Source organism: Entelurus aequoreus, linkage group LG17 (assembly GCF_033978785.1).
Source record: "Entelurus aequoreus isolate RoL-2023_Sb linkage group LG17, RoL_Eaeq_v1.1, whole genome shotgun sequence".
Classification (NCBI taxonomy): domain Eukaryota; kingdom Metazoa; phylum Chordata; class Actinopteri; order Syngnathiformes; family Syngnathidae; genus Entelurus; species Entelurus aequoreus.
Genome location: NC_084747.1, coordinates 17,532,306 through 17,559,118, shown reverse-complemented (window position 1 = coordinate 17,559,118; position 26,813 = coordinate 17,532,306). Strand labels below are relative to the sequence as shown.

The 26,813-nt window shown below is 40.5% G+C and overlaps 1 protein-coding gene across 1 annotated transcript in view; it reads left to right on the top strand.

The window, feature by feature from the left end:
• Window positions 1-26,813, top strand: part of LOC133632119 (A disintegrin and metalloproteinase with thrombospondin motifs 3-like) — a 147,136-nt gene that overhangs the window by 20,796 nt on the left and 99,527 nt on the right. The window contains exons 4-8 of the mRNA XM_062024352.1: window positions 11,903-12,016; window positions 15,003-15,148; window positions 19,344-19,519; window positions 23,292-23,425; window positions 23,664-23,787. Of these exons, the coding sequence (XP_061880336.1) occupies window positions 11,903-12,016; window positions 15,003-15,148; window positions 19,344-19,519; window positions 23,292-23,425; window positions 23,664-23,787 (694 nt within the window). The remainder of the gene's footprint in view (window positions 1-11,902; window positions 12,017-15,002; window positions 15,149-19,343; window positions 19,520-23,291; window positions 23,426-23,663; window positions 23,788-26,813) is intronic.

Here is a 26,813-nt window from a genome sequence, read left to right as displayed (position 1 = left end):
ACACTGCACTAGGAGACAGTGTCATTGGTACATTTTTATTTACAAGGCTCTTCTGGGACTATTGTCAGAATACATGTTGGCATTGATTTCACAGAGAAGTACCAACTCTTATGCACTGACATTCAACGATCGGGTGTTGCTCTCTGTTCCTTTTGCTCGCACTGAGCTAGGGAAGAAAAGCTTTTGTCTATGCAGCTCCATAAACTCAGATCATGCTACAAAGAGACTGAAAGCTGACTGAATGTTTATCCTTAAATGCTTTTAAATCTAAACTGAGAGGATTTGAAGGAGCCTCGGTTATCTGTAACTGTTTTACTTGATGTCCATCCTGCCATTTTAATGTGTAACTCTGCTGCCTCTTGGCCAGGACTCCATTGAAAAAGAGGTTTTTTTAATCTCAATGGGATTTTTTTCCTTTTTAAAGGCCTACTGAAATGACATTTTTTTATTTAAACGGGGATAGCAGATCCATTCTATGTGTCATACTTGATCATTTTGCGATATTGCCATATTTTTGCTGAAAGGTTTTAGTATAGAACAACGACGATAAAGTTCGCAACTTTTGGTCTCCGATAAAAAAAAAAGCCTTGCCCCTACCGGAAGTAGCGTGACGTGACCGGAGGAAGGGCTGCTCACATTTTCCTATTGTTTACACCAGCAGCGAGAGAGATTCGGACCGAGAAAGCGACGATTACCCCATTAATTTGAGCGAGGATGAAAGATTCGTGGATGAGGAACTTGAAAGTGAAGGACTAGCGTGCAGTGCAGAACGTATCTTTTTTCGCTCTGACCGTAACTAAAGTACAAGGGTTCATTGGATTCCACACTCTCTCCTTTTTCTATTGTGGATCACAGATTTGTATTTTAAACGACCTGGGATACTATATCCTCTTGAAAATGAGAGTCGAGAACGCGAAATGGACATTCACAGTGACTTTTATCTCCACGACAATACATCGGTGAAGCACTTTAGCTACTGAGCTAACGTGATAGCATCCGTCTTAACTGCATATAGAAACAAAACAAATAAGTCCCTGACTGGAAGGATAGACAGAAGATCAACAATACTACCAAACTCTGGACATGTAAACACACGGTTAATGCTTTCCAGCTTGGCGAAGCTTAGCAATGCTGTTGCTAACGACGCCATAGAAGCTAACTTAGCTACGGAACCTCGACAGAGCTATGCTAAAAACATTAGCTCTGCACCTACTCCAGCTCTCATCTGCTCATCACGACCCGTGCTCACCTGCGTTCCAGCGATCGACGGTACGACGAAGAACTTCACCCGATCACCGATGCGGAGACGGAGGAAGTCAAGGTGAGGTCGTTCGGCTAGCGCGTCTGCTATCCTCAAAGTCCTCCTGGTTGTGTTGCTGTTGCTAATACACCGATCCCACCTACAACTTTCTTCTTTGCAGTCTCCATTGTTCATTAAACAAATTGCAAAAGATTCACCAACACAGATATCCAGAATACTGTGGAATTTTGAGATGAAAACAGAGCTTTTTGTATTGGATTCAATGGGCTCCGAATACTTCCGCTTCAACCGTTGACGTCACGCGCAAACGTCATCATATCGAAACATTTTCAGCCGGAAGTTTGCCGGGAAATTTAAAATTGCACTTTATAAGTTAACCCGGCAGTATTGGCATGTGTTGCAATGTTAAGATTTCATCATTGATATATAAACTATCAGACTGCATGGTCGGTAGTAGTGGCTTTCAGTAGGCCTTTAAATACAGGTTAAATGAACTAAAAACAAATTAAAAACGCTACCGCTTTGGTCCACTGGCGCCGCCAAAATCACCCAAAACTGAAAGTTCTTAAATAGGGCTTTAAGTTGCACAAAAAGTTTGGACCAAGTTGGACTCCACAAGTGTCTTCTGCTTTTTATTTGACTTTCCTGCACTTGTGTTTTATTATGGGGTGCTGCCACATGGAAAACACGAGGATGGAACTTGACCACAAGTTGACCAACACAGTTTTCACCTTTTTGCTTGAATGCTTTGTTATTATTAATAGGGAGCCACAAAAAAAATCGATTCACATCGGAATTGTGATTCTTATTCATCCTGATTTGAAATCGAATAATTTTCAAAAATACATTAAGAATAAACAAAATAAAATGTTACGATATTTTTTTATGAGAATACATTTTTAAAAAGGCGTTTTTTTTAAGGCCATCTTCATGCAACCAGAAGGAGCTTTTCTAGCCAGTAACCTGTTTTGATTTATTTATTTTTTAATCAGAATTACTATACCAGAAAATACAACGTAAGAACTGGTTTTGAATTGAGAATAGTGTTAATTCCAGAATCAATCCTGAATCGTCTCCCAGGAATCAGAATCGGATCAAATCGTTAGGTGCCCAAATATTCACACCCCTAATTATTATTATTATTACCTACTGTATTACTATTAATTGTACTATGGGTGTCTCACGCCTATATTAATATCGGATATCGGTAAAAATATCAGTGAAAAAACAAGTATTAGATTATACCGGCTTGCATCTAAACTTTCAAATGCAATACAACACAAAATAAGTTTCCTGAACTGAAAAATATTGCAGTGTAAAACAGCACATTTGTCAATATAAACACGTATCAAACAATTATAGTTGCATATTACTTACACATCTAAAGTCTCCAAGACTGAAGCATAATACAAAGTATCCAGTAACAAACGTGTTCGCAGCACGAGCTTAACTTAATAAATAATTGTGGTTACTCTGCGCCAAAAAAACCCCCCACAATTACCATTCCACTTCAACCTAAAGAAAGCATAAGTCATTTCCAGATGTTTAATAACAAATAGTTGTTTGTTTTGTTCTCTGTTTGTCTAATTTTACTTGATCAAGCCTTTTTATAACATTCCACACTACAAAATAACACAAGTATCTATTAGGGTTGTTCGGTATAACGGTACTAATGAAGTACCGCCAAATGTGGCGATTAGTATTACTACTTTTGCTTCAAACTTGGGTAAACATTTAAATAATAAGCATTCAGATCTGCACAAAGAGTTATAAAAAGTGACAGGTAATAATGTAGTTGTTACACCTGTCCTGCTGTTCGGTCCGATGCAGACTGTAGTCGAGGAGCACAGGGAAGATGTTCCCTTCAGGGTCGATGCCTTTGAATTTACATTTTAACCTTGTAAAATTGTTCTTTGACTGTGAGTGTTTAATGTAGTGTAAGATTTTCTGTTAAAATCTGTCAAGACTAGGTCTTTGGCGTGGTTTGCTCTCCCGTGGTGCAAAAGAATTGGAACGGACGTGGCGTGCAGGTAAAGACATATTTAATTATTACTATAAACTCAAACAAAAGGTACAAACAAAAGGCGCTCACAGCGGAGGTAAAAAACTTGACTAGAAAAACAAAGGGCGCGCACAATGGCGGAGAACTATGAACATTAAACAAACAAAAACTTACGTGACAAGAGATGAAACAAGAACTAACGTGACAAGGAACTGTGGACATGGCATGAATGGGTGATGTCGCCAGGACGAACAACAGAAACAGAAAAGCCTATATAGTGACATGAAAAGTGAAAACAGGTGCGTGACTAACTGTGAACAGGTGCATGACATGACTGTGAAAACGTGAGACAGGTGTGTGTGAGTCCAAACGTGGAACAGGTGAAACTAATGGTTGCTATGGTGACAAACAAAACCAGGAAGTGAAACCAGGAACTAAGGAAGTGTCCAAAAAACAAAACAGCACATGGCCAAACAAAAACATGAACACAGACATGACAGAACCCCCCCCTTACGGACAGATCCCAGATGTCCAAAAACAAAAAATAGGATCAAGAGTCATGGGAGGGGGGGAGGGGGACATGGCGGTGGGTCGCCAGACCAGGTGTCCCCGAATCCACCGGGGCAGGATCAGGTGGCGGCGACGCGTAGATCGCCGCTGTACCTGACGAGGTGGGCGACCCGGGAATGGCCATATCCATGGCCGATGAGGTGGGCGCACTTGGCGTGGCGGACGACCAGGCTGTGGCCACCTTCGTGGCAGACGAGGAGGCAGGCGCGTCGTCATCATGGCAGGCGGCGAAGTTTGGCGTGGCGCGTCAGGCGGCGAAGCTTGGCGTGGCGCGTCAGGCGGCGAAGCTTGGCGTGGCGCGTCAGGCGGCGAAGCTTGGCGTGGCGCGTCAGGCGGCGAAGCTTGGCGTGGCGCGTCAGGCGGCGAAGCTTGGCGTGGCGGGTCTTGGTCTTGGCGTGGGTCTTGGTCTTGGCGAGGGTCTTGGTCTTGGCGAGGGTCTGGGTCTTGGCGAGGGTCTGGGTCTTGGTCTTGGCATGGTTGGTCTTGGACTTGGTCTTGGTGTTGACATGGTTGGTCTTGGACTTGGACTTGGCGTGGCGGTGCTTGGACTTGGTCACTTGGCGGGTCTTGGTCTTGGTCACTTGGCGGGTCTTGGTCTTGGTCACTTGGCGGGTCTTGGTCTTGGTCACTTGGCGGGTCTTGGTCACTTGGCGGTTCTTGGTCTTGGTCACTTGGCGGGTCTTGGTCACTTGGCGGTTCTTGGTCACTTGGCGGTTCTTGGTCTTGGTCACTTGGCGGGTCTTGGTCTTGGTCACTTGGCGGGTCTTGGTCTTGGTCACTTGGCGGGTCTTGGTCTTGGTCACTTGGCGGGTCTTGGTCTTGGCTTTGGTCTTGGCGTGGGGAAGCCACGGGCGGCACTTGGCGGCGTGGGGAAGCCACGGGCGGCACTTGGCGGCGTGGGGAAGCCACGGGCGGCACTTGGCGGCGTGGGGAAGCCACGGGCGGAACTTGGCGGCGTGGGGCAGCCACGGGCGGCACTTGGCGGCGTGGGGCAGCCACGGGCGGCACTTGGCGGCGTGGGGCAGCCACGGGCGGCACTTGGCGGCGTGGGGCAGGTACTGGTGGCGCTTGGCGTGGGGCAGGTACTGGTGGCGCTTGGCGTGGAGCAGGTACTGGTGGCGCTTGGCGTGGAGCAGGTACTGGTGGCGCTTGGCGTGGAGCAGGTACTGGTGGCGCTTGGCGTGGAGCAGGTACTGGTGGCGCTTGGCGTGGAGCTGGGCGTGGAGCAGGTGGATCTTGGCATGGTCGAAAAACTGGTGGTGGCGGCCGTGCTGGTGGCTGTGGCTTGGCAGGTCGAAAGACAGGTGGTGGGGGTCGTGCTGGAGGCTGTGTCTTGGCGTGACGAAAGACTGGTGGTGGGGGTCGTGCTGGTGGCTGTGGCTTGGCAGGTCGAAAGACAGGTGGTTGTGGTCGTGCTGGAGGCTGTGGCTTGGCGTGACGATGCTGAGCCACCCCACCTGAACAATTCCCAGCCCTAGCCCCCCCCTCAAGGAGCGGATACCAGACGCGCTCCCCGCGGTCTGGAACCGTCTTTTGGGGTGGGCGGAGGGGGTTCAGGAGGAGGGCAGAATCCTCCCCTCTAAATTGTCCAAAATGTCTTTCTTTCCCCCCCACCTGGGCTTTTGTGGGTGAAAAAAAAAATTCTGACTTGGGCGTGGCATGAGTCCTGGGGGGCGGGGCATGGAATTTGGGTGGCTTGGATTGAACCGGTAAAGAATTTGGGAAAACAATCTCCAGGTCTGTGGAGTGCTTCTTGAGCTGCCAGGCTGGCTGATTTCCATTTCCGCCCGGAGGGGGAGGAGCCTGCAGGAGCGCAGCGTGCTGTCCGCTCACCTTCCCTGACATCCTCGGTCTGGAGCGCCGCTTCCGGGACAGGGATGACGTGCCAACGTCCCCGGGCCAAAGGGAGCTGATCGGCACCAGTTTGCCGGTCGGACCCCACATGAGATCCCTGCGCTCCATGGGGGAATGGCGGAGTGTCTCTTCCTCCATCGCGCGGAGGACCTCCCACGTTGCCTCGTCAAAATTGTCCAAATTTTTTGCGGGAGAGCTCTTATGCTGGCGACATCTGTCACGACTAGGTCTTTGGCGTGGTTTGCTCTCCCGTGGTGCAAAAGAATTGGAACGGACGTGGCGTGCAGGTAAAGACATATTTAATTATTACTATAAACTCAAACAAAAGGTACAAACAAAAGGCGCTCACAGCGGAGGTAAAAAACTTGACTAGAAAAACAAAGGGCGCGCACAATGGCGGAGAACTATGAACATTAAACAAACAAAAACTTACGTGACAAGAGATGAAACAAGAACTAACGTGACAAGGAACTGTGGACATGGCATGAATGGGTGATGTCGCCAGGACGAACAACAGAAACAGAAAAGCCTATATAGTGACATGATAAGTGAAAACAGGTGCGTGACTAACTGTGAACAGGTGCATGACATGACTGTGAAAACGTGAGACAGGTGTGTGTGAGTCCAAACGTGGAACAGGTGAAACTAATGGTTGCTATGGTGACAAACAAAACCAGGAAGTGAAACCAGGAACTAAGGAAGTGTCCAAAAAACAAAACAGCACATGGCCAAACAAAAACATGAACACAGACATGACAAAATCAAGCCAATATTGGCATTTTTTGTAGTATTGAAAAGTATCGATAAACATTTTGGTATTGGTACCGCTACTAAATTATTGGTATCGGGACAAATCTAGTATCTATGATTCGGCCTGCTATTGTATCAGATCAATATCGGTACCAGACAATAGTCAAGGCTCCAATATCGGTATCGTATCGGACATGAAAAAGTTGTTTTGCAACACCCCTAAATGTCACTATTATTTACTGTTACCGTCAATGATGGTTCGCTTCCTGTTACGCTTGTATGACAGCTCAATAGCAAGATAATCCTGACTCCAGACCGTTATCCGGATCAGCCTCGAAATGTAACCATGTGTTCCTTATCCCATTTTGGACGTTTCATAAAAAACTGCCCAATTCTTTTTGAGTTATTTTGCTAACTAATGGACAAACGGGCGGACGGACAGGAGAATGGCACTGTTTCGATGCCAGGCCTCATGTCGCAGGTGATCAATATTTTATAATGGCACCAGTTTTACAAATTAAAATAGATAATTTAATTTAATTTAGATTCATTTAATTTAATTAAAAACTAATTAAATGATATTCAATTACATATAATTAAATAAAATTAAAAAATAAATTAAAATAAATTAAAATACATTACAAATAAAAAATAAAAATAAAAAAAATAATTAAAATAAATTAAAATACATTGAAAATAAATTACAAATAAATTACAATAAATCGAAATAAATTGAAATAAATTTAAATAAATTTAAATAAATTAAAAATAAATTGCAAATAAATGGAAAATAAATTTAAAATAAATTTGAATAAATTAAAAAAATAAATCAAAATAAATATAAATAGATTAAAATACATAAAATAAAATACAATTAAATTAAATCATACATTTGTCAATATAGTTTGGACTTTAGGGCGGTATACTTCGGTTGACAGAGTGGCCGTGCCAGCAACTTGAGGGTTCCAGGTTCGATCCCCGCTTCCGCCATCCTAGTCACTGCCGTTGTGTCCTTGGGCAAAACACTTTACCCACCTGCTCCCAGTGCCACCCACACTGGTTTAAATGTAACTCAGATATTGGGTTTCACTATGTAAAAGTGCTTTGAGTAGAGAAAAGTGCTATATAAATATAATTAACTTCACTATTTCCTCTACCAGTTCAGGCTCACAGCTGTGCTGGAGCCTACACAAGTAAATTTGAAATGAGACCAAGTGGTTTCTCTTTGGAAAATAAGATTATAACTTTGAACCAGACATGCAATTAGACCAAAGAATACATGTCAATATGACCCACATTCTTTAGGTCTGTGTTTCATTTTCGGCTTGGGAAAACTTCCACAATGGGTGTTTGTTGTTTCCTATTCGCTTCCTGGCTTGAACAAAGGGAGCGGCCTCCTTCTCCTCTTGTCGTCGCTCTCCTCTTCATTTCCTCAGAGAGTCTGAGGAAATTGACAGTGTACCAGCATACATTTATTAAGGACAAGTGTGTGTGTGTGCGTGTGTGTGTGTGTGTGAGGGGTTCCTTTCCAATGAAATTGTTGCTGAGGGATTTGGCGGCCGACGGCGAAGAGAAGCGCCACAAATCTCGCAAATCCCCCAAAAGCCAGAAGAGCGAGTGGAAGTTTCCAGCAGCGTGTCTTACTTCGTTAACCTGCTGCATAAAATGCAAATGTGAATTGTTTTGTGTAAAAACGCCTTCTGACAGCATCCTCCTAACAAGATGAGCTTCTTCTGCCCATGGAAAATAAGAATGCAATTAATGTGTGTCGGTGTCAAACTGCCAATGTTTTAAAGGGGTCCTTGTCAGGTTCAAACACCGAACTATCTATTAAACAAGACAAGAAGCAAGGAATCAGGCAGAGACAGAGTTAAATTTTGCTCATGAGGAGAAACGTTTGGGGCTGCACACAGTTCCAGTCTCCCACCACGCTCTAAGGTACAGCCCCCGCGCTCTTCTATTTATTCAGTCGTTCCCTAGTTAACATCACTGAGGCTGCCTCTAAAGGGAGTGGTCACACATATCATGCGAGCAGCTGCACGCACAATACGTGATTATTCAGAACGGAATGTGCTGGGGGCCTTGTGATTTCGCCTTGTCTCTGCTTTGTCTGCGTGCTGTCGTCTCATCTTCGTTGAGGTACTTGAAGTCCGTCCTTGGCTGTTTAGCAGGCAGGGTCTGGGAACAGAAACTGCTGCTGCGAGGAAACTTGCAGTGGAAGATAACAAGCTGTGTGCCTTTGCACGGATAGAAAAGTACAACTTGAGCACAATAGATAATAACTATAGCAACGGCCTTTAAGCATAAGAGTTGTGTGATAACCTATACATAAATATTCTAACAGCCCTATGATGATTTTTCTTATCTACATTTAAAACACTTCACTGTAAAAAAAAATTCTGGAAAAAAACGTAAGTAAAGTAAAGTAAAACATTGTAAACCAAATAATGGTCAAAAATACTATAACTACAGAAATTTTCATGAAACGTTTTACGGAAAAATATCGTAATATTACATGAATTTGAAAGTAATTTAAGAAAACAGAAAATGCTATGTATAATTAATTTGGTATTTTTCTGTAAAAAAAAAAATAGAAATATACATAGTTTGTCATTACTGGCATATTACTCAAAATAACAGGCGGATGGTTTATTTACAGATAATGTCTTCAATTCTACAGTTTTATAAACTATTTAAAAAAAAATAGAAAAAATACAGTACAAATTTAGAGTAAATTAACCATAAAAATAGGATTTTTTTTTATAGTGTTCTTTATGGTCTAATTACATAATGGTGCATGCTTGGTCAACATTTTGCATGGATTATGTTTTACAAGCTCCTCTCAGACCGTCTCTTCAGGACGCACCATTTCGTGGAAGGTCTGCCGTGTCTTCTCCCCGTCAGCCTCGTTTTTTAGCACTTCCGTAGCGAGTCTACTGACAGAGATAACTTCGAACTTTACGCTACTTTGTCTTGGAAATGGCAACAGCGGAGGATGCGTGTGCACGTACGAGCCAGTCTGCCCCACAACAAGAGGATAGAGAAGAATTGATAACTTACTGACTAAAATGTAGGACTAAAACTGAATAAAAATGGCGGTCTCGTGCAAAACTTTTCGACGAGCCTAAGTAAAACAGTAACCCAAGAAAATTGGGCATACACGCACGCACCCGCCCCTTCCCCAACCAACGCCTTCACCACCGCTTGTTTGCTCCAACTCCCCCTCCCTCTGTTGCGAGTTTGTTGTGACTACATGTAACGTGTTTATGTGTGCATTGCAAATGAGTTTTTTTCCCTTGGACTCAATCTGGACCGCCTCCTGTGGGTCCAGCCTTTGACTGATATTTTTTACTCTTCCCCCCCTTTCCCAAAGTCACCTTTTTCCCACCTTTTTTAAGGAGCGCCGTAAAAATGGCTGCTCCGTCGGCGGTCTCGTCTTGTCTCCCTGTAACGTATACGTCTGCTCTTAGTGGGACTGTGCCGAAAATGTACTTTTCAGTTCTTATGTGTCTTGTGCATGTTAAGAATTGACAATAAATCATCTTGAATCTTGAATCTTGAATTTATTGGTGCAAAAACTAACAAGAAAAGGTAGCATTTGAGCTTTAAATATCGCAGTTTCTCCGTCAGCTATTCCTGCCTGCTGCCTTCTTACTTTTACTGTACTCGTTAAAGGCCTACTGAAAGCCACTACTACCGACCACGCAGTCTGATAGTTTATATATCAATGATGAAATCTTAACATTGCAACACATGCCAATACGGCCGGGTTAACTTATAAAGTGCAATTTTAAATTTCCCGCTAAACTTCCGGTTGAAAATGCCTTTGGATGATGACGTATGCGCGTGACGTAGCCAGTGAAACAGGAGTATCGGTAGCCTATTGAAGCCAATACAAAAAAGCTCTGTTTTCATCTCAAAATTCCACAGTATTCTGGACATCTGTGTTGGTGAATCTTTTGCAATTTGTTTAATGAACAATGGAGACGGCAAAGAAGAAAGTTGTAGGTGGGATCGGTGTATTAGCGGCTGGCTGTAGCAACACAACAAGGAAGACTTACTTGGATAGCAGATGCGCTAGCCAACGCTAGCCGCCAACCGCATCTGTGATCGGGTGAAGTCCTTCGTCGCGCCGTCAATCGTTGGAACGCAGGTGAGCACGGGTGTTGATGAGCAGATGAGGGCTGGCTGGCGTAGGTGGAGCGCTAATGTTTTATCATAGCTCTGTGAGGCCCGGTTGCTAAGTTGCTAAGTTAGCTTCAGCGTCGTTAGCAACAGCATTGTTAAGCTTTGCCAGGCTGAGAATTATTAACCGTGTAGTTACATGTCCATGGTTTAATAGTATTGTTGATCTTCTGTCTATCCTTCCAGTCTGGGATTTATTCATTTTGTTTTTATCTGCATTTGAGCCAGATGCTATCACGTTAGCTCAGTAGCTAAAGAGCTTCGTCGATGTATTGTCGTGGAGATAAAAGTCACTGTGAATGTCCATTTCGCGTTCTCGACTCTCATTTTCAAGAGGATATAGTATCCGAGGTGGTTTAAAATACAAATCTGCGATCCACAATAGAAAAAGGAGAAAGTGTGGAATCCAATGAGCCAGCTTGTACCTAAGTTACGGTCAGAGCGAAAAAAGATACGTCCTGCACTGCACTATAGTCCTTCACTCTCACTTTCCTCATCCACGAATCTTTCATCCTCGCTCAAATTAATGGGATAATCGTCGCTTTCTCGGTCCGAATCTCTTTCGCTGCATTGTAAACAATGGGAAAATGTGAGGAGTCCTTCCTCCGGTGACGTCACGCTACTTCCGGTACAGGCAAGGCTTTTTTTTATCAGCGACCAAAAGTTGCGAAGTTTATCGTCGATGTTCTCTACTAAATCCTTTCAGCAAAAATATGGCAATATCGCGAAATGATCAAGTATGACACATAGAATGGATCTGCTATCCCCGTTTGAATAAAAAAAAATTCATTTCAGTAGGCCTTTAATGATAAAGATGGTTTACTCCCAATAAGGGCCTACTTCAGTGGCAATTTGAGCGCCAAACATGCACGGTCGGTCTCTCTTTGGCTCACGTAATTGCGCATTTGTGGAGGCGCACGCCACGCCGTTTCGCTATCTTATCATTGGCTACCTTATTGTGGAGCTGGATAAAGAGCTCCACAGGATTTACACTCTGCACTATAAAGCTCTCGAGTGCCAGCTCCAACATGCGGAGTGTTTTCTTTCCACTTACTTCAGGATGTCTGACGGACGTCTTCCAACCCTCTTATACTTGGAGGTTCCTAATGAGATTTTTTCACCAGGGAAAGCCTTTCAAATCCACATCGCACATGTGGACGACTACTGCATGTGTGGCCCCGTCCATTAGGCTTTATTCATAAACTCCACTTGCACCTGCTCGCAAGCCTCAATTAATGTTGTTTTTCTCTGGCTGTCCTTTTTGTAATTTTCTCTTTCAGTTCCGTACATTCGACCCATGCAAGCAGCTTTGGTGCAGTCACCCGGACAACCCTTACTTCTGCAAGACCAAGAAGGGCCCGCCGCTCGACGGGACAGAATGTGCACCTGGGAAAGTAAGTAGGTGCCGCGCTACATGATTGAACATCAAGTTGATTAAAGCTGGTATTTTTAACAAGGATAGTTGCACATCACCACGCTGGACGATGGAGTTTCTTTCAAGTACAGATCCAACCATTTACTGAACATATGGTGTCCCTCAAGGCTCCGCACTCGGTCCCCTTCTGTTCATTTTGATTCACTCCCAAACACGAACTCTGCTTTTTTTCGTACATCTTCGTACTTGCTACATCGCGCTTCAAATATTGCGGCTTCACCAAATCGTAGATTTATATTTATTATTAGGGTCCGCCTGTACAAAGGAACCTATTGAAATTGTAAGGTTTTATTCTTTCTTTATTCTTCCGCAGCTTTGCGCACTACTTTGCCCCCCTTAACATGCTTCAAAACTCACCAAATTTGACACACACATAGAAAAACTGTGACAGCACACTTTAGTAAACAAACCAAACCCCAAAAATCAAAACTGCGCTCTAGCGCCCCCTAGGAAAAAAACAAACTGCCTGTAACTCCCACTAGGAAGGTCGTAGAGACATGAAACAAAAACCTGTATGTAGGTCTAACTTAGACCTACAATTCATAATTTCACATCCTCGGGCAGAAACCAACAGGAAGTTGGCAATTTCCCCTTCAACACAAAAAATGACTAAAAACACTCATTTTTGCCTCTTCGAGCTGTAATTTGACCCTCTTAAAATACTTCAAAACTCACCAAACTTCTCACACACATCGGGACTGGTGGAAATTGCCATCTAAAAAAAAAAAAAACGAACCCCAAAACTCAAAATTACGCTCTAGCGCAATTTCTGAATAAAACAGAGACAAAACTGCTCCTCAGAGGAAAACTCAGACAAAACTGCTTGTAACTTCCGGTAGGAACGTCTTAGAGACATGAAACAAATATATCTATGTAGGTCTCACTTAGACCTACATTTCATCGATTGACATCCTTCAGCAAAAATCAACAGGAAGTTTGCAATCCCTCCTTCAAAACAAAATGTTTGTTAAAACCGGTCACCAAACATCAAACATTATCTCCTCTGAGCGCATTTGTCGTTTCGGCTTCAAACTACTACAGGAGAGAGATTGAACCCTTCTGATTAAAAATTGATGACGGCGTTGTGATTCGTGCTACCGTTTTGATTTTACGAGCCTTCAAAGACCCGCAGCACTAAAGCTGCTCCGCTGCTGTGATTTTACGCGCCTTCAAAGAAAAGAACCACTGTGCCGCAACACCTAGGAAAAAAACACAGACACGACTTCCTCTAACTCCCAGTACGAATATCGTAGAGACACGAAACAAAAACCTCTATGTAGGTCTCACACAGGACTACCACTGGACAAAAGTATTGGGACACCTAGGACTAGCACCTGCCAAAATGCGGACCCGACCAACGCTGCTTGCAGCTTTAATTTATTTAGATATTTGTTTTTTAAACATTCTACATGTTTTTGGCCTAAATTGAGTGTTTAATTTAGTTTGATTAATGTACAGTCGTGGTCAACAGTTTACCTACACTTGTTTTTTGACTGATTGAGACTTTTATTAGTAGATTGCACAGTACAGTACATATTCCGTACAATTGACCACTAAATGGTAACACAACCGAATAAGTTTTTCAACGTGTATTAATTAATTCATGGTATAAATATATGCTATCAGCATAATACAGTCATCACACAAGTTAATCATCAGAGTATATACATTCATACTTGCCAACCCTCCCGTTTTTAGCGACAAACTCCCGGTATTCAGCCGGAGCTGGAGGCCACGCCCCCTCCAGCTCAATGCGGACCTGAGACTGAGTGGGGACAGCCTGTTCTCACGTCCGCTTTCCCACAATATAAACAGCTTGCCTAACGAATTCAAACGAATGGAAACAGGAATTTCAGTTCATCCAGGACAGTTCGAAGGGGAAGGTGTATGTTGCCTGTAAATATGTAGAACAGACTTCTCCATTGAACACGGTGGCCGAAATGATATACTCATCATGAACGGAGAGGTTAAACAGGACAATACTGCCATCTAATGGATAGCCACCGGAACACTGAAATTCAAGTATTTCTTTTATGTAAATAAAATAAATAAATATATATATATATATATATATATATATATATATATATATATATATAGAATTCACTGAAAGTCAAGTATTTCATACATATATATATATATATATATATATATATATATATATATATATATATATATATATATATATATATATATATATATATATATATATATATATATATATATATATATATATATATATATACACTACCGTTCAAAAGTTTGGGGTCACCCAAACAATTTTGTGGAATAGCCTTCATTTCTAAGAACAAGAATAGACTGTCAAGTTTCAGATGAAAGTTCTCTTTTTCTGGCCATTTTGAGCGTTTAATTGACCCCACAGATGTGATGCTCCAGAAACTCAATCTGCTCAAAGGAAGGTCAGTTTTGTAGCTTCTGTAACGAGCTAAACTGTTTTCAGATGTGTGAACATGATTGCACAAGGGTTTTCTAATCTTCAATTAGCCTTCTGAGCCAATGAGCAAACACATTGTACCATTAGAACACTGGAGTGATAGTTGCTGGAAAAGGGCCTCTATACACCTATGTAGATATTGCACCAAAAACCAGACATTTGCAGCTAGAATAGTCATTTACCACATTAGCAATGTATAGAGTGTACTTCTTTAAAGTTAAGACTAGTTTAAAGTTATCTTCATTGAAAAATAAGGACATTTTAATGTGACCCCAAACTTTTGAACGGTAGTGTATATATATATATATATATATATATATATGAAATATATATGAAATACTCGAGTTGGTGAATTCTAGCTGTAAATTTTGCCACTTTGTGTTAGGACTTTTTCAAAAATATTTCCTCTGAACAGATTTGAGTGTGTTTTAAAACCAAATCCAGTGCTTGTGTGGCTATATGTGGTAACACTACTGCCTTTTTTGTCCAGTGGTGCTACAAAGGCCACTGCATGTGGAAAAATCCACACCAGCTCAAGCAAGATGGCGCCTGGGGCTCCTGGAACAAATACGGCTCCTGCTCGCGCTCCTGTGGCACCGGAGTACGCATCCGGACGCGGCAGTGCAACAACCCGGTGTAAGTTGTCAGCGTACGCCGCTGTTATTTTTCTTATTAGTTTCTTTTTTCCTATCTGGTCGTTAATTGTGCTCACGTAACACGTATACTCGTTAATTAGCCGCTTCAGAAGGTTTTCTTTCACGCGGCATGTCTCAGCATTAACACAGGAAACGTTTGCTACAAATCACAACTCTGAGCCGAGCGGGGGTTCGACGGGCGTGAAAACATTAATTGGAGCTGTTTTGTGGCAAACAATGGTCCAAATCAGCTCACGTTCCTAATCAGTCATTATTGTCCTCAAAGCCCGGAACTGCAATATTCTACTTTCTTTTTTTTTCTTTTTTTTCTTTTTTTTTCTTTTTTTTTTTATTGACATCCAGCATCAGACATTCCTATCCATTACATCGTATTCACATAAATCATATATCTATTGTCTGCCCTAAATGTCGAAATATTTTTGTTTATATCCCATCCATACCACCCACCCCCCCCTCGAAAAAAGAAAGAAACAACAACAAAAAACAAAGTAATATCTACAAATACATCGATTAAATAAACAAAACAAAACAAAAAAAAACAACAGCAAAAAAAAGGAAATAATACATTAATAGTAATAATAAATAAAATAAAATATAAACAGATACATATATATATATATATATATATATATATATATATATATATATATACATATATATATATATATATATATATATATATATATATATATATATATATATATATATATATATATATATATATATACACATATATAAACATATATATACATACCTACATATACACATATAGGGATATAGGATTTTTTTTTTTTTTTTTTTCAGTATAATCACTAATTAAAAAAATTTAAGTCAGGTTTATGGGGCGTGACATAGTTGACTCAATTTTCCCAGTATGAAGTACATTTCTCCAATTTATAATTAATAAAGGCAATTATCTTCTCCATTTTATATATGTCCATTGTTGTTTCCATCCATTGCTTCAAATTCGGGCTCTCCTGGGATATCCATTTCCGAGTAATGGTCTTTTTACAAGCCACCAGTAGGATATTCATTAAGTGTTTATCTTTCTTCAGCCAGTCCTGGGGTACATGTCCAAAAAACACAGTTTTACTTTCGAGGGGTATTTCACGTTTGAAAATATCCTGTAGAGCTTGGTGTATCTCTGGAACCGCAATAGTCTACTTTCTTAACAATGGCACCGCTCTGCTTTTAGTTTTACTTCATTAAACACAGTACAAAGTACTTTGTCACGGTTTGGTTGCGGCTTACTGAGCGGTTCGTTCCCCCGGGGTGCAAACGGATGACTCCGGACAGGACTTGCAGGTAGGAACATGATTTTAATCTTGAAACAAGACTCAAAGAGGTACAAAACAGAAAACAACCCGACGGTTACAAGGTGTCGATCGCACTTGAAGCTAAGTACTTAGCATGGGCTAGGAGGCAAGCAAAACTTAGCACTGGAATCATGAACTAGAACACTTACTAGCTGTGGCATGAACAAACAAATCTTACGTGACAGTAGCCTGACATTGATTCAAAGTTGTTAAAAAGCATGTTGTTTCAACGTTGTATTTGTCTTGTAAAATATTGGTTGGAAAATGACCAATTTCAATGGTCAAATCAACGTCACAACCCAACATTGATTAAACGTTGTCAAAAAGCATGTTGTTTCAACGTTGTATTTGTGTTGTAAAATGTTGGTTAGAAAATGACCAAATTTCAATGGTCAAATCAACGTCAGAACCCAATATTGATTAAATGTCATCAAAAAGGATGTTGTTTCAACGTTGTATTTGTGTTGTAAAATGTTGGTTGGAAATTTACCAAATTTCATTGGTCAAATCAACGTCACAACCTGACATTGATTCAACGTTGTCAAAAAGGATGTTGTTTCAACGTTGTATTTGTGTTGTAAAATGTTGGTTGGAAATTTACCAAATTTCAATTGTCAAATCAACGCTAGAACCTGACATTGATTCAACATTGTTAAAAAGTACGTTGTTTTAATGTTGTATTTGTGTTGTAAAATGTTGGTTGGAAAATTACCAAAATTCAATTGTCAAATAAACGTTAGAACCTGACATTGATTCAACGTTGTCAAAAAGCATATTATTTCAACGTTGTATTTGTGTTGTAGAGTTTTGGTTGGAAAATGACCAAAATTTAATGGTCAAATCAACATCAGAACCCAACATTGATTAAATGTTGTCAAAAAGTATCTTGCTTCAACGTTGTATTTGTGTTGTAAAATGTTGGTTGGGAAATGACCAAATTTCAAAGGTCAAATCAATGTCAGAACCCAACATTGATTAAACGTTGTCAAACAGGATGTTGTTTCAACGTTGTATTTGTGTTGTAAAATGTTGGTTAGAAAATGACCAAATTTCAATGGTCAAATCAACGTCACAACCTGACATTGAATAAACATAGCCAAAAAGTATGTTGTTTCAACGTTGTATTTGTGTTGTAAAATGTTGGTTGGAAATCTACCAAATTTCAATGGTCAAATCAACGTCAGAACCCAACATTGATTAAACGTTGTCAAAAAGCATGTTGTTTCAACGTTGTATTTGTGTTGTAAAATGTTGGTTGGAAAATGACCAAATTTCAATGGTCAAATCAACGTCAGAACCCAACATTGAATAAACATAGCCAAAAAGCATGTTGTTTCAACGTTGTATTTGTGTTGTAAAATGTTGGTTGGAAAATGACCAAATTTCAATGGTCAAATCATTGTCAGAACCCAACATTGATTAAACGTCGTCAAAAAGGATGTTGTTTCAACGTTGTATTTGTGTTGTAAAATGTTGGTTGGAAAATGACCAAATTTCAATGGTCAAATCAACGTCAGAACCCAACATTGATTAAACGTCGTCAAAAAAGATCTTGTTTCAACGTTGTATTTGTGTCGTAAAATGTTGGTTGGAAAACTACCAAATTTCAATGGTCAAATTGACGTCACAACCTGACATTGATTCAACGTTGTCAAAAGGCATGTTGTTTTAATGTTGTATTTGTGTTGTAAAATGTCGGTTGGAAAATGAACAAATTTCAATGGTCAAATAAACGTCAGAACCCAACATTGATTAAATGTTGTCAAAAAGTATGTTGTTTCAACGTTGTATTTGTGTTGTAGAATGTTGGTTGGAAAATTACCAAAATTCAATGGTCAAATCAACGTCACCTGACATTGATTCAACGTTGTCAAAAGGCATGTTGTTGCAACGTTGTATTTGTGTTGTAAAATGTTGGTTGGAAAATGACCACATTTCAATGGTCAAATCATTGTCACAACCTGACATTGAATAAACATAGCCAAAAAGTATGTTGTTTCAACGTTGTATTTGTGTTGTAAAATGTTGGTTGGAAATCTACCAAATTTCAATGGTCAAATCATTGTCAGAACCCAACATTGATTAAACGTTGTCAAAAAGCATGTTGTTTCAACATTGTATTTGTGTTGTAAAATGTTGGTTGGAAAATGACCAAATTTCAATGGTCAAATCAACGTCAGAACCCAACATTGATTAAATGTTGTCAAAAAGTATCTTGTTTCAACGTTGTATTTGTGTTGTAAAATGTTGGTTGGAAATCTACCAAATTTCAATGGTCAAATCAACATCAGAACCCAACATTGATTAAACGTCGTCAAAAAGGATGTTGTTTCAACGCTGTATTTGTGTTGTAAAATATTGGTTGGGAAATGACCAAATTTCAATGGTCAAATCAACGTCACAACCTGACATTGATTCAACTAATAATTAATGAGGAAATGTCAAGTTGTCAGAACAGCGGCTTTCGTTTGGAGCATTTAGTAGCAAAGGCAACACTTTAGGGATTCAAGTTTTGACAAGTGTTTGTGTGGAATGGAATGGAAGCCGATTCAATAAATTATGTTTTTTTACGAAACAAGATTGATTTAAAGGTTTCCGCCGGTGAAATCCACGGGAGCTGCCATGTCAATGTTCAATGGTCAATAATATGTGAAAGGATTTGCCTACCATCAAAGTCTTGAATGGAACAGAAAAGGTTTGCTTTTGTTAGCTTTCAATGGAAATTAAAAAGCCGCGCTCGCGCTTGACAGCTCGTCCGTCCGCCGGCACGCGTAGGGCTTCTTTAAAGTGACAGCCCTTTGAAAGATAGCCCTCTCCAAGCGTTTGAAACTAACGCTTTTTGCCTTTGTCCTCCCCAAGTCCTTCCAACGGCGGGCAGGACTGCGCGGCGGTGAACTACGAGTATCAGCTGTGCAACACCCACGACTGCCCCAAGCACTTTGAAGACTTCCGAGCGCAGCAGTGTCAACTCCGCAACTCTCACTTTGAGCTCCACAACGCCAAACACCACTGGCTGCCTTACGAGCATCCGGACGGTGAGTCACAAAAGAGACGTATTTGTGTTATAAAGAGCACTAATGTTCCAGGGTTTGACACTTTAATGCATTTTTTTTTTCTCCCCGTAACCTCAGGTAACTTTTTAAAAGCAGAGTGGTTCAAACTGTCATCTTTTTCTCCCCACTTAAAACCAGTCAATCTCCTGGAACTACTTTAGCGGGAAATACGCCTACCAATGGGTTTTTATCATCAGAGAATAACAATGCAAGTTTTCATTGTCCCATTTAAAGCAGAAAAACAGGCCCCAGAGCATAATACTACCACCACCATGCTTGACGGTGGGCATGGTGTTCCTGGGATCAAATGTCTCACCTTTTCTCCTCCAAACATATAGCTGGGTATTGTGGCCAAACAGCTACATTTTTGTTTCATCTGACCACAGAACTTTCCTCCAGAAGGTCTTATCTTTGTCCATGTGATGTCAGATGAAACAAAAATGTAGCTGTTTGGCCACATAAAAGGGATGCCTCTCCCTGTCCCAACACTGATAAGGCAAGAAGGTGGGGAGGCATTCACATTCCAATGTCTAATACACTAAACCAGCGTTTCTCAAAATGTGGGGAATAGAGACATGACAGGTGGGGCGCGAGGAACGGGAGGAAATTTCACTTTGATTTTTTTAATTTTTTTATTATTATATTCTTTGATTTTTTTTTTTACTATGCTTTCATTTTCTATACACACTGGAAATCACTTTGTGATTCTGTCTGTGAAATCCGCTATATAGATAAATGTAAATTACTTATTTTTCCTGTAGGCTTTACATTTCTAGGTAGGAGCGAACGTTTACTGACATAGCAACAGTAACTAATGGGGGCGGGGCTAAGCGGAAGCTTTGTGAATGGCGAGTCACTGTGCGAGGATTTGCTGTTTTGCAAATACATAAAAAATAGAGCCACTGCTGATGAGCTGTTCAAGATAATGGACAGTTTCCTCAAAGAACACAACCTTAAATGGGAAAACTGTGTGGGCTTTTGCTCTGATGGCGCGCATGGCAAAGTCAAGAAACGGGCTGCAGGCTCTAATAAAGAGGGTTGCGCCAAATGCGCATTGGACACAATGTGTCATTCACCGGGAAACACTCGCGTCAAGGCAGCTCAGCCCCGAACTCAATGAGGTTTTAACAGTGGCAGTGTCAAGCCTGCAACCCCGATTTGAAAAGCTGTGCAGTGCAAAACAGGCTCATTGCAGCCACTAATGCTGGAGTACTGTAAAACTCATGTTCACTTGCCCTGTCCTCCTTTTTTTGGCAAAGATTGCAAAGTGGCAGTTTTATTTTCATTTATTATTGAACTTGATGCAAGATATTTGATTTATTATTGAACTTGATGCAAGTTATAACACTTTTATTTGATTTATTATTGAACTTGATGCAAGTTATAACACTTTTTTGATTTATTATTGAACTTGATGCAAGTTATAACACTTTTATTTCATTTATTATTGAACTTGATGCAAGTTATAACACTTTTTTGATTTATTATTGAACTTGATGCAAGTTATAACACTTTTATTTCATTTATTATTGAACTTGATGCAAGTTATAACACTTTTGTTTTATTTATTATTGAATTGATGCAAGTTATTTTATTTGATATTGAACTTGATGCAAGTTATACCACAGCTGCACAGTTATTTTATTTATTATTGAACTTGATTTTATTTTATGTTATTGAGTTTGAATGTATAAAACTTGATGTTACTTGATGTTTGATAAATTTGAAAATGTTAAGCTTGGCATTAGCGTTCTGTTGGGGTGATGGGGGCAGGTGGGGCTTGAAAACTCCCCCTTGTCCAAAGTGGGGGATGACAAAAAAAGTTTGAGAACCACTGGACTAAACAGACCTACAAACCCTGTTTCCATATGAGTTGGGAAATTGTGTTAGATGTAAATATAAACGGAATACAATGATTTGCAAATCCTTTTCAACCCATATTCAGTTGAATACGCTACAAAGACAACATATTTGATGTTCAAACTGATAAACATTAACATTAATTAAATAATCATTAACTTTAGAATTTGGTGCCAGCAACACGTGACAAAGAAGTTGGGAAAGGTGGCAATAAATACTGATAAAGTTGAGGAATGCTCATCAAACACTTATTTGGAACATCCCACAGGTGAACAGGCAAATTGGGAACAGGTGGGTGCCATGATTGGGTATAAAAGTAGATTCCATGAAATGCTCAGTCATTCACAAACAAGGATGGGGCGAGGGTCACCACTTTGTCAACAAATGCCTGAGCAAATTGTTGAACAGTTTAAGAACAACCTTTCTCAACCAGCTATTGCAAGGAATTTAGGGATTTCACCATCTACGCTCCGTAATATCATCAAAGGGTTCAGAGAATCTAGAGAAATCACTGCACGTAAGCAGCTAAGCCCGTGACCTTCCATCCCTCAGGCTGTACTGCATCAACAAGCAACATCAGTGTGTAAAGGATATCACCACATGGGCTCAGGAACACTTCAGAAACCCACTGTCAGTAACTACAGTTGGTCACTACATCTGTAAGTGCAAGTCAAAACTATCCTATGCAAGGCGAAAACCGTTTATCAACAACACCCAGAAACGCCGTCGGCTTCGCTGGGCCTGAGCTCATCTAAGATGGACTGATACAAAGTGGAAAAGTGTTCTGTGGTCTGACGAGTCCACATTTCAAATTGTTTTTGGAAACTGTGGACGTCGTGTCCTCCGGACCAAAGAGGAAAAGAACCATCCGGATTGTTATAGGCGCAAAGTTGAAAAGCCAGCATGTGTGATGGTATGGGGGTGTATTAGTGCCCAAGACATGGGTAACTTACACATCTGTGAAGGCGCCATTAATGCTGAAAAGTACATACAGGTTTTGGAGCAACATATGTTGCTATCCAAGCAACGTTACCATGGACGCCCCTGCTTATTTCAGCAAGACAATACCAAGCCACGTGTTACATCAACGTGGCTTCATAGTAAAAGAGTGCGGGTACTAGACTGGCCTGCCTGTAGTCCACACCTGTCTCCCATTGAAAATGTGTGGCGCATTATGAAGCCTAAAATAGCACAAGGGAGACCCCCGGACTGTTGAACAACTTAAGCTGTACATCAAGCAAGAATGGGAAAGAATTCCACCTGAGAAGCTTCAAAAATGTGTCTCCTCAGTTCCCAAACGTTTAATGTGTGTTGTTAAAAGGAAAGGCCATGTATCACAGTGGTGAACATGCCCTTTCCCAACTACTTTGGCACGTGTTGCAGCCATGAAATTCTAAGTTAATTATTATTTGCAAAAAAAAAAAAAAAGTTTATGAGTTTGAACATCAAATATGTTGTCCTTGTAGTGCATTCAATTGAATATGGGTTGAAAAGGATTTGAAAATCATTGTATTCTGTTTATATTTACATCTAACACAATTTCCCAACTCATATAGAAACGGGGTTTGTATGAAGACAAAGAGAAACTGGTAGAATATACAAAGGAAAAGTACTAGCTGCTCTAAACATGGCTATGAATAAAGAAATAACTCTTAAACATATTTGCATTCTCCACACTACCTTAGAGGTAAGGACATTTTGCTGCATGCTTTCAATGGGAAAAGTAGCACCATATTGGTTGAGTTTGAGAGGGGATCAAAATGGGGGATCAAAAATGACTCTCTCAATTGGACATTTGTCATATTTCAGTCAAAGAAGTAGGACAAATATAGTTTTTGACATGTCATTTTAAAGAGTATGTTAGGGGGTTACTAATGTTGCCGTCGTCCTGCAGCTAACAAGAGATGCCACCTGTACTGCCAGTCGAAGGAGACGGGGGACGTGTCCTACATGAAACAACTGGTGCATGATGGGACGCGCTGCTCCTACAAGGACGCCTACAGCGTCTGCGTCCGCGGGGAGTGTGTGGTAAGGCCACGAGACCGTGCCAATACCTGCAGATGATGTCATCTTTGTAATCAATATGTGTCCTCAAACAACTTGTGTTCCTCGTTTCCACACCTCCACCTCGTTTAGCTGTGGGACTTTTGATGCCCAGCCCATGATTATTGACTCTGAGATGGTTGAATGTTTGCTAATCTCTGCACTCTTGTGGGGTTGTTGTTGTTTTTTTTTGTTTTGTTTATGGTGTGGGCGGGGTCTTCAGAAAGTTGGCTGTGACAAAGAAATCGGCTCGAGCAAAGCAGAGGACAAATGCGGCGTCTGCGGCGGGGACAACTCCCACTGCCGCACCGTCAAAGGGACCTTCACCCGGACGCCTAAAAAAACCGGTAAGATATCCTGGTCGTTGTCAGAAAAAAAATTGCTTCTTTTACCTGAAGTGTGGAACCTCCAAAGTCCAACACGAGCTAAATTATTGTTAATTAAGTGTAGAGTAGGTGTGTAACTGTACATGTGTTTGTAGTAGGGTTGTTCCGATACTAATATTTTGGTACTGGTACCAAAATGTACCAAAAGGTGACCACAAAAAAATGTAATTTTAACCAAAAAAAATCTCATAATACACTACCGTTCAAAAGTTTGGGGTCACCCAAACAATTTTGTGGAATATCCTTCATTTCTAAGAACAAGAATAGACTGTCGCGTTTCAGATGAAAGTTCTCTTTTTCTGGCCATTTTGAGCGTTTAATTGACCCCACAAATGTGATGCTCCAGAAACTCAATCTGCTCAAAGGAAGGTCAGTTTTGTAGCTTCTGTAACGAGCTAAACTGTTGTCAGATGTGTGAACATGATTGCACAAGGGTTTTCTAATCACCAATTAGCCTTCTGAGCCAATGAGCAAACACATTGTACCATTAGAACACTGGAGTGATAGTTGCTGGAAATGGGCCTCTATACACCTGTGTAGATATTGCACCAAAAACCAGACATTTGCAGCTAGAATAGTCATTTACCACATTAGCAATGTATAGAGTGTACTTCTTTAAAGTTAAGACTAGTTTAAAGTTATCTTCATTGAAAAATAAGGACATTTTAATGTGACCCCAAACTTTTGAACGGTAGTGTACGTTAAACATATGGTTCAAAGAATGGTAAATGGGTTATACTTGTATAGCGCTTTTCTACCTTCAAAGTACCCAAAAGCGCTTTGACACTAGTGGTTAGAGTGTCCGCCCTGAGATCGGTAGGTCGTGAGTTCAAACCCCGGCCGCGTCATACCAAAGACTATACAAATGGGACCCATTACCTCCCTGCTTGGCACTCAGCATCAAGGGTTGGAATTAGGGGTTAAATCACCAAAAATGATTCCCGGGCGCGGCCACTGTTGCTGCTCACTGCTCCCCTCACCTCCCAGGGGTTGATCAAGGGTGATGGGTCAAATGCAGGGAATAATTTCGCCACACCTAGTGCGTGTGTGACAATCATGGGTACTTTAACTTTAACTTAACTTTACATGTGTTTGTAGCAGGGTTGTCCCGATACTAATATTTTGGTACTGGTACCAAAATGTACCAAAAGGGGATCACAACATTTTTTTATTTTAACAAAAAAAAAAATCTCATAATACGTTAAACATACCGAAATATTTTTTGTTAAAGTAACGCCCATAAAGCAATTTTTTGTGGTCCCCTTTATTTAGAAAAGTATCGAAAAATACAGAGAAGTATCAAAATAAATTTTGGTACCGGAACCAGTACCAACTAACTGGTGGTTGCAGTGTTTCCCATAAACTGCCAAGATACCTGTGGCGGTGGGGGCGTGGCTATGGGCGTGGTCACCATGACATCGTCGAGTAATTTGCATAATTTACTACAATGATATGATTTTCTCTAAAAGGCTCAAAAAATGTATACTTACTAATTAATAATAACAGTTTTGTTTTAAACGTCCTTCCATCCATCCATCCATTTTACAATATAATTACAACACTTTATGTACATATTTATATACAGATTTGAACAATAAGTTATTCACTGAAATATATTTATTAATTGTGGTTCTTACAAAAAATATATCTTATAAAATATAAAAGCTAAAATGTCTCTTAAAGCTCTGCCCCTTTAATTAGTGCATACTAAATAATTTAACTTTAGCCTACTACTACAACCATATTATTTACCAGCAACATAAAGTGAAACAGAGGCAGAGGTGTCCTGCCACAGTCAGTAACAAATAAACAGAAAACAGTAGTGGTCAAATACAAATAAGGCTACAAGAGAAGTATCCTACACTTCTCTTTTGTAAAGTAAATCTGAACAGCCTATATGGGCATCTACATCAACTATATGATTTGCCTGAGAAGCTGGACAGGACAAAAAAAAACATTACAAAAATAAAAAAATAAATATATATATATATATATATATATATATATATATATATATATATATATATATATATATATATATATATATATATATATATATATATATATATATTTTTTTTTTTTATTTTTTTTTATATATATATTTTTTAATGTATTTATTTATTTGTGGCGGACGTAATTCTTTCGTGGCACAAATAAATGAATGTGTGGGAAACACTGGGTTGGAGTGTCCGCCCTGAGATCGGTAGGTTGTGAGTTCAAACCAAGTCATACCAAAGACTATAAAAATGGGACCCATTACCTCCCTGCTTGGCACTCAGCATCAAGGGTTGGAATTGGGGGTTAAATCACCAAAAATGATTCCTGGGCGCGGCCACCGCTACTGCTCACTGCTCCCCTCACCTCCCAGGGGTGAACAAGGGGATGGGTCAAATGCAGAGCACAAATTTCACCACACCTAGTGTGTGTGTGACAATCATTGGTAGTTTAACTTTACTTTTTTTAAATGTTGGTATCGGGACAACACTACCACCTAGTGGTCTTTTATAGGTACTGCAGTTATATTAATTGTATTGATCTGCCTCGTCAAATCAAATCAAAATTGTTGGATTTTGGAGGTTCCATTTGATGTTTTTCTTCCACTGATGGGTTCTTTGATTAATTCGACATTTGTCAAATCTTTATTTCCAACAGCACTAACTTCAAACACACAAGTGAAATTAAAAATGATGAAGCTGGCGTCATGTCATGGCTATTGTTTGAAAGTCTAACCATTAGGACGTAAACAAAAAAAATATCTTAATTTAAACAGCAGAACATTTGGAGATTCTAAGCAGCAGCCATGTATGTTTGTAAACAAAGCAACAAATGAAATAGCCTGCCATTCCGCCGACCGTCGTCAGTTTCTCTGAGAGATAATTGGGCCGTGAAGTTTAACGAGCCTGGGATGCCGTCGGGGTTGCAGCCTGGTGAGGCTGTCTCACGCCGATTGTTAAGAGGAGGCTTTTAGCCAAACAAACCCCTTGGAC